The 9,374-nt window shown below is 33.9% G+C and overlaps 1 protein-coding gene across 1 annotated transcript; it reads left to right on the forward strand.

Moving 5' to 3' along the window:
• The first annotated feature begins 6,230 nt into the window (after positions 1-6,230).
• Positions 6,231-8,591, forward strand: LOC108461230 (iron-sulfur cluster assembly protein 1-like). Its single transcript, XM_017760989.2, has 3 exons — positions 6,231-6,739; positions 7,314-7,368; positions 8,230-8,591. Exons 1-3 carry the CDS (start codon positions 6,451-6,453, stop codon positions 8,369-8,371), a joined length of 486 nt encoding a protein of 161 aa, XP_017616478.1. The 5' UTR covers positions 6,231-6,450; the 3' UTR covers positions 8,372-8,591.
• The last annotated feature ends 783 nt before the right edge of the window (positions 8,592-9,374 follow it).

The raw sequence follows: 9,374 nt of genomic DNA on the forward strand, positions 1-9,374 counted from the left end.
TTATACATTGTTGAATACCTAGATCAATAAAATGATTGAATTTGTGAATTTTTATCATTATAGATCAAGAATTACAAAATCTGAACCTTGACCGAGGGAAAGCCACGCAAGTAGACTAAAACCGACTAGTCGCCTATATTTTGTAATCCGAGGTAAGTTGTGTGTAAATAATACAACTACATTGTTATCATGTATGAATGAATTGTTATAGAATAAATTATTTGATTGTGGAAATGATTAAGCATGATGAGAATTGAGGTAGTAGAACTCTTGGTTGAGCCTTAGGAATCATCGAATATTCATGCCATGACATTTGGATCATTTGTGTGCTAGTGTAAGACATGTCTGGGACATGCATCGGCCACAATATGAAAGCCAGTGTAAGACATTCTGGGACATGCTTTGACCTCGAGATATTTAAGTTAGTGTAAGACATGTCTGGGACATGCATCAAAATTGAGACTAGAGCTAGTGTAATACATGTCTGGGACATGCATTAGCCTCACGATATACAAGCTAGTGTAAGACCTGTCTAGGACATGGCGTCTGTAACAACCCTTACCCATACTCGAGGCTGGGATAAGGTACAAGGTGTTACCGGACAAACATACGAACATTAAACTAAAATACAGGCCATAAAATTTCATTCATATTTCAAAATGTTCATTCACTTACACATAGTCCCTTATTTGAGTCTACGGAGCCCAAAACATACTTTAGAAAGGGTTCAGGACTAAACCGAGAACTTACAAAAGTCTTGGAAATTTCATGCTTTAAGGCTCCACACACCCGTGTCCCAAAGTCGTGTTCCATACACGGCTGAGACACATGGTCGTGTCTCTGCCTGTGTCGAATATACCTAGGCTATTTTCCAAGCTTTGGTTAACCTTAATCTCTTACACACTTATACATTGATACCAAGATTATCATCTTACCAAATATCTTCAGCTTAATCATCAAGCATTCATATTTAAAGCTAGATCATATCTTTATAAAATACCACAATTCAGATCATAAAATAACATGTTTTCTGAAACATTTCAATTCAACTCCATACCCAACAAGCATTACATTGAGACTAGTCATATATATATACACATGTCATGATACATATCATTCTCTTCTGCTTTTCTTATAAACACATATCATTTATTTCATTATATCAATATTTCATATACCATAGTTTCCATGTATTCCACATATATTAATTTTCCTCCTCCTCCTCTCCATTCCACATCCTTAATGTATATAGCATTCTTGTAAGTATGATTTCACAATTTACTAATAAATGCTCACATCAAACTGTCTACACGAGTCATAGTCACTTACTTATTTATAATTCGAGCTACAGAGCTCTAAATTAAGATCTGTAAATTTCTTCTAAAACTAGACTCACATATATTTCCACAATAAAATTTTCATAATTTTTGGTTTAGCCAATTAGTACAGTTTATTCATTAAAATTTTCCCCTGTTTCACTTTCTGACAGTTCTGACCTCTCTTCACTAAAAATTAATTATCTCATAGTACAAAACTCAAATAATGTTCTTGTTGATTTATCTTGAAAATATACTCATTAGGGATTTTAAAAATATAAGTTTGAGCCTCTAATTATTTTTCTCCAAATTTTTGTGATTTTCCAAAATCAGAACAGGGGATCACGTAATTATTCTGAACCAGTCTCACAAAAACATAAATATCTCAAAATATAAAACTCCTTTGCTTGATCTGTTTCTTTTATATGAAAATAGACTCATTAATATTTAATTTGATATCTTATTCAGTCTCTGATTCAATTTTACTATTTTTGGTGATTTTTCAAAATCATGTCATTGCTACTATCCAAAACAGTTTTATTGCTAATTCACTCTTTCACACTTTCTTTGTATTAACCTCATTTTAACATACATATCACAAATCATTTTCACCACATTTCAACATCACAAGTATAGGCCCATGATCACAAGGTCACCATAAAATCATCCTCACGTATAACTTACTTGTTTATAACCTTACCACATCCCGATCACTTAATGTACACATCATTCACATAACCAAGTTCCTGCACTTATTCATCACAAAACTCACAAAGCAATACATAGAGAGTCTCCCGTTGAACACTTCGGATCAATCCTCGATACTTGGTGGTTTCAGCACATAGCTCCATCCATCATATAGTTCGGCTCTCTTGTACACATGGTGAACACTTAGTACCACCCATGTGACCTAGCCAGATTATCTCGTAGCTCTCTTGTCTACATGGTGTACACATAGTATCACCCATGCGACCTAGCTACATCATAATGTCTTGTAGCTCTCTTGTACACATGATGTGCACTCAGCACCATACATGTGAACTAGCTACATACCATCTGCATCATCCAATCTTTCCGAAGGTTCAACCGGGATTTCTCTCTCTTTTCCAACAATTTCACCAATCAAGTAATTATCAACAAACACTGGGCACCATAAACATTTAATTTAACATAATTCAATTAATTCACTAAATTTAACTTTCAAATATAAATTACAGCATTATTGCTGTATTATTATCACACCAACTTACATACTTTCAACACCTTGACAATCATAGTAAATATATCAATTTTACATTGAAACATGCATAAATTAATGCTTATTATACATATGAACTTACCTCGATACTAAAACGGCCATTTTACCAACTTTCTCAAATTTCGATTTTTCTCTCATTCTAGGTTCAAATCTCGTTTTCCAGGATCTAAAACATCATATTTTACTTATTTAATTAATTTAATATTCAAAACAGTCCTTAACTCAAACTTTTGAAAAATTACAATTTTGCCCTAAACTTTTGCATATTTACACTTTTTCCCCTAGGCTCGGGAATTAAACTTCATCCCTTATTCTTATGTTTTATGACATGCTGATCACATTTCCATTCTATGGCAACATCAAATTCTCACTCTAACATATACTTTGACTATTAGGTATTTTTATCGATTAAGCCCTTTTACTCGTTTTCACTCAAAACAAAGTAGCACAAGTTTTCTAATATAATTTAAAACCTCATATTATATCATAAAACATCAAAATAAACACATTTCACCTATGGGTATTTTTCCGAATATGAACCCTAGCTTAAATTATTGCTAGAATAAGCTTAATCAAATTACCGGATTCCAAAAACGTAAAGAACGTGAAAAACGGGGTTAGAACGGACTTACTATTGAGCTTGGAAAGCTTGAAAACCCTATCCATGGCTTCCCCCATACTAATTTCGGCCTTCATGAAAAAGATGAGCCAATTTTGGCTTTATTTTCCCTTTTTATTTCTTTTAATTACCAAATGACCAAAATGCCCTTCCTTACTAAACTTTCAAAAATTCCATCAATGTCCAATTTTTGTCCATAACTTAGAAATTGGTAAAATTATATTTAAGACCTCCTAATTAATATTTCAAAGCAATTTCATACTAGAAACTTTTAGAATGCAAGTTTTGCAACTTATTCAATTTAGTCCCTAACTTCAAATTGAGCACTTTATGCATAGAATTTCTTCACGAAATTTTCACACAATCATGCAATCATATCATAGACCTCAAAATAATCATAAAATAATTATTTCTATCTCGAATTTTTTGGTCCCGAAACCTCTGTTCCAATTAGACACAATTTTGGGCTATTGCAGCGTCAGCTTGTTACGTGTCAGTGTAAGACCTGTCTGGGACATGGCATCGACACCGATAGATGAAAGCCAGTGTAAGACCTCCCTGGGACATGACATCGGCTTCGCTATATGAGAGCCAGTGTAAGACCATGTCTGGTACATAGCGTCGACATCTTAACTCATGTTAGGGCTATTGAGTATCTAGTAGTATTCCTAATGGTTTAACAAAAAATTTATGATTTATATCGAAATGAGAAAAGTTATAATCATGTGATGAGTGGTACAGGTACCTAATTGAAATGTATGAGATATGGACTCAATGTATGCAATATGAGTTGTATTGGATGGTAATGAGTAAGTTGTACTTAAGTCTATTTATGATATTCATGAATAAATTATGAAAGGTTATGAGCATATTGCTTTATGATAAGTAGTAGTTGTTTATTTTCATGCAACTTACTAAGCTTTATGCTTACCCTATTTCCTTTCCATTTTTTTATAGTGTCGCTTAATTAGCTCGTGGATCAACGGACGTCGGAGGCATCGATCACACTATCAATCGAAGCGCTTGGTATAATTAGTTCTTTTACTTTGATTTTATGTTAGTGTCATATTGTTTTGGGGCCAAATGTGTTGGCTTGTTTTAGTATTTGACTCATTTTGTATAAGGCCATGGAAAAATGGCTAATATTGAAAGTTATTATATGAATACAAGATCTTTCATGAATGAGTAATTTGTTGGTTGCTTAAGCATATGTGTAATGTGTAGAGACCTTAAATATGATTGTTGGATTGAGAAATTATGTTATGTTAATCTTTAGTATAGTGGATGTTGTTATATTGTGTTTCAGGGTGGCAAAGGGCTTGGTAGATAGCCTTATATTGTCTACACGGGTAGACACTGCAGGTGTGTCAGGTCAGTATGTGACACAGTCAGTTACCAGGCGTGTTGTTCGACCGTGTGTCCCCTGCACATTAATTTTACAAGTCAGTATGCATGGTAGTAAACACATGGGCAGAGACATGGCTGTGTGTTTCAACAGTGTAGAGGACATGGCATATAGCCACAGACACGGCTTGGCATGTACCCCTTATTTGATGCTGACGTCAAAAACAGAATGTCAAGGTTTTTAGACACGGACTAGGACACGGGCGTGTCATGGCCGTGTGAGGGACATGGGCCATAGACACGGGTGTGTGTCAAGCAGTGTGAAAAACCCTGTAGGTTCGAATTTAAAATTTAATTCACATAGGCATGGGACACGGGCGTGTCCTTAGATGCTTAAGCCGTGTGTATCACACGGGCCATCAACACGGCCATGTTATAATGACCATACGGTCGTTTGCCCTGTTTCAAGAGTTATTTTCCTAAAGTTAGTTAAAGGACCCGAGTTAGTCTCAAATGGTTTCCAATAGATGTTTGGAAGGAGTTTAGACAAAGTTCGAAATTTTTTTTAATTTGACTGAGTCTTAATGACATATAAATGATTGTATGTATATGATTAAGTGTGATAACGCCTCATATCTCATCCCGGCATAGGGCTCGGGTGTAGGGTGTTACAACTCGTATTCTCATATAATTCTGATATCCCTTCCTTATCTGCCTCGCATCATATTAAATAAAAGACCTAATAAAATAACCAAATTGCTTAGTAACCATATCCGAAATCATTCCTGGCAATAGATCATGAATTTGCACTCAGAAAAAAGAATAAGTCAATGGCACCTCCATCGAGTCCTCATCCTCCAATAGCCTGTAAAAACCATCAGATGGTTATTAAAGGTCCATGGTGCCTCCTTTATCACTCTGTCAATGTCCACCTCATAAAAGAATTTAAATAAAAATCTCATCTCCCCCAGATTTAAGATAAGTACGCCACCTATTAGGTGCCAAATGTTAGCCAACATATTCTTCATGGTCTGGAAGTTTACCATTCTTGCTGTTAAGAGACACCCCACAAGACAAAATTCCTGTTCCACATCCTCATCCACCGCCCAGATCTCCTCCTCCTCATCATGAATTCTCAAATTCGCTAAACCGTCCTCCATCACAATGATTCAACAAAAATTAGACTAAATGCTCCTATATTCAATTAATCAAAGTTGTACAACCCAAGATCCAATCCCTAATTAACCAGAAACAAGAGTCTTAATCGCCCCTGCAACCTTAAAAGACCGAATTAGAAAAGAACTGCCATTGCACCAGAGGAAAAACCTTAATTTTTTTAGCCCCTCTTTATTATTATACTATTTTTTGACTAACAGCATAATTCAACTTTTTAGATAACATAATTCATTAAAATATGTTTTAGATTTAGAATTTAGAATTTATATCACTCACTTTTATTTTTAATTTAATTTGAAAGTATAAATTTTAAAATTTAAAATTAATTATTCATATGATAATTTTTTAATTAAATTCACTAGTGTACTATTTTGAAATAAAATAAATACTTGGTAGTTAATTAATCTAAATTTAACTAAAAATTTTAAAAATATTAATAATTAAATTTAATTGTTAAATTAGAAAAAAGACCTAATTTTTAAATAAAAATAAAAAAATTTGATCATTTATTAACACTCAACTTTTTAAAAGAATGTGATCCCATAAGAGGAGAAAAACTCTGACGCGTGTTGGTTCTATCTTACAGAGGAAACTCCAGAATCTGTTTTCACCCTCCCACGCGTCCCGTATAGCCGTCTCTTCAAGCGCGCTCTCTCTCTCTCTCTCTCTCTCTAGATATATATATATCTGCGTACAACCAATCAAAGTTCCCAAATCCAAGCCCTAACTCAGTGAAAATGTTGAGGATGGCGTCGAAGAAGCTGCTCGGGATTCCCTCCCCATCGCCTCCCCTACAGACTCTGCCACGTCTTTACCACCAGAATGTCATCGATCACTACAACAATCCTCGTAACGTCGGTTCCTTCGACAAGAACGACCCCAACGTGGGTACCGGCCTGGTCGGCGCTCCTGCTTGCGGTGATGTTATGAAGTTGCAAATCAAAATCGACGAGGAGTCCGGCAAAATCGTTGATGCTTGCTTTAAAACCTTCGGTTGTGGCTCGGCCATTGCCTCTTCTTCTGTTGGTATGCCCCTTCGATTTTCCTTTTTTATGTATATACACTTCTGGTTATTCAGGTTTATAGGTATAGTTTGTTTCAATCCACAATCGGTGCTGTGATATTTTATTTATTTATTTATCGTTTTCTTCTATTAAGTTAAATTTCAAGTCCAAAAAAAGTAATCCAAATTTCAAATTCTCTGATTGCAAAGGGAATCTCACACGGATTAGTTTGTATTTCGATACTTTATTTTTGTTTCTCATCCAAAACAAAAGAAAAAGAGTCCTTTTATACAAAAGCAAATATTTATGTTAATCAATCAATATAATATTTATCTTTTTATAAAGAAAATGCATGATTTTACTTTAATATGGAACCGACATGTTGAATTATTGTTGATTTTGGGAAGCAGAAAAAAGCTGCTATTATAAAAAACAAACCAACGGAACAAATGTGTAATTGTTTTGTCAGTAATGTTGAAACTTCTAATCTGTTTTTATTGATGTTATTCAATGTTTTGTACATATGAGTTTATTTCAAACGGCCTTCAATTTTTGTGGAGGACCTAGGTAGTAACTTGGAGCTTTTCATGTTGCAGCTACTGAATGGGTGAAAGGGAAAAGCATGGACGAAGTGCTTACTATTAAAAACACGTAAGTATTAGTCCCATATGTATTTATTTGATTCTTATCGTCTCCTGGGGTATTTTGCGGTATTCCTTTTTGGTATCTGATCTTGGAAACTAGTGGAATTTTTTGATTAATTGATTAAGTTATTTGTTCACACTGTTCGTATTTTTCGCTTTTAATTTGAACATTGTAGAATGCTATGGATAGATCATCTTCTCTCCCCATTCTTTTAACTTCCTTTCTTACAATTTTTTGGCCGCTTTCATTTGACCGTATCTGCATTTGGTAAGGGAAGGTTTTAATTACTTATAATATGAATTTTTTGTTATGCGTGTTAACTAAGTTCACTTCAGTAATTCTGGGTCATTCTTTATTCTTCATGTGTATGCACAATGATATTAAGGCCTAGTGGTGGCAACGAATTGGTAGAAGTCGCACTGTCCTCTCATAAAGATTGACCTGCGTTTAAAGCCTTGTCTAGCTTTGTCTATTGAGCCTTTTTTCTAATTAATTTTCAGATCACGATTTTAGGTATCAACAGAATGAGAAGAAATATTAGATGATGTTGTGATTTTTTCCTAGCAGCATATGTAGGTGTAAATTGTAATTATATGATTGTCTAAATAGGTAGCTTAAGAACATCCAACTTTAAGTTTTAAGGTGATTGCATATGCATAAGCTAATGCATAGCTTTCATCTTTTAGTCAACTGGTTTGTACCCTTTATTTTTTAGTTGGGGAAGTGGGGATTTTAACTGGGCTCTTTTGTGTAGGGGGATCATGCACCAACCCTTTGAGCCTAATGCTCAGGTGCTGGTGTGTTCCCATCTAGTTGGTCATTTAACTAATTTTTCTTGCAATCAATCAAATTTACTCATGCTGGCAGGGAGATCGCGAAACATCTATCACTTCCACCGGTTAAGCTGCACTGCAGTATGCTTGCTGAAGATGCAATTAAGGCAGCTGTGAAAGATGCTGAAGCTAAACGTGGCAAAATGAATGGTAGTTCCAAGGCTGCTGATGCCTAATGTCTGTGGATATGCTAAGGAAAGAACTCTGGAAACTTTGATTATCATCTAGTCATATATGTAAAGTTAGAAGATAGCATGCACCCGGGGGGGATAAAAAAGTATACTAGTCCAAAAGATGTGTTTGGTCAATGATAAAACTTATAACTACTGAATAAAGCATTGGCTGATGTTATGCAATCATTATAGCAAATATTAAGCTTATTGTTGCAAGTTCTAATCCTCTTAGCTTGCTTGGACCTGCTTTGATGTTATGCAATTGGTAAGCAATTTGGGATCCCATTTGTATGTGGAGTTGGCTATTATTGTGTAGTGAATGCCCTGGATCGTGGTTTTACTTTCTTATCGTTGGATCCAAGGTAGAGGCGAAGATAACAATCAAATCCAACATCTCTACTGACGTCTGGATTGGAAAAAAATTGTTTCCAAGGTTTTTAATTAATGACTTATTTATTCACCTGTTCTGAGATTAGTATTTATTAAGTGATTAATATTAAAATTAAAGAGTAACGTAATTTGATGTATCAAACTTTCATTTGGTCTAATTATACATATTTAAAAAAAATGAATGTATTACTTTTCTTTTTAAATTTATTAAGTATAATAATTTGTCTATTAATATTTAAATGTAAAATAGTGTTATATCAATAATTGTTTTAGTAATTATAAGGACTTGAAAAAAGTGGAAATAGAGTTCTTCTCTAAGAATTTGAACAAAGTTTAAATTTTAGAGTTAATATTGTTGGGAGAGTTTTACATAAATATTATCACAGTTCGACTAGGATAATAATTAAACTGTAAATGATTGAGGACACTAGTGATTTATACTGAAAAAATAATTGTAGTTATTTGTGAAAGTTGGATTAAATATATATTTCATATATAAAATTGCTCAAAATAATAGTTCATGTATAATATTGTACATTGTTTAAATGTATGGTTTTAAAATTGATCTATAAATTTTAAAAAGTATTTTTAAATGAATGGATAATTTTAACTGTAA

The sequence above is a fragment of the Gossypium arboreum genome, chromosome 1 (assembly GCF_025698485.1).
Source record: "Gossypium arboreum isolate Shixiya-1 chromosome 1, ASM2569848v2, whole genome shotgun sequence".
In the NCBI taxonomy this organism is placed as follows: Eukaryota; Viridiplantae; Streptophyta; class Magnoliopsida; order Malvales; family Malvaceae; genus Gossypium; species Gossypium arboreum.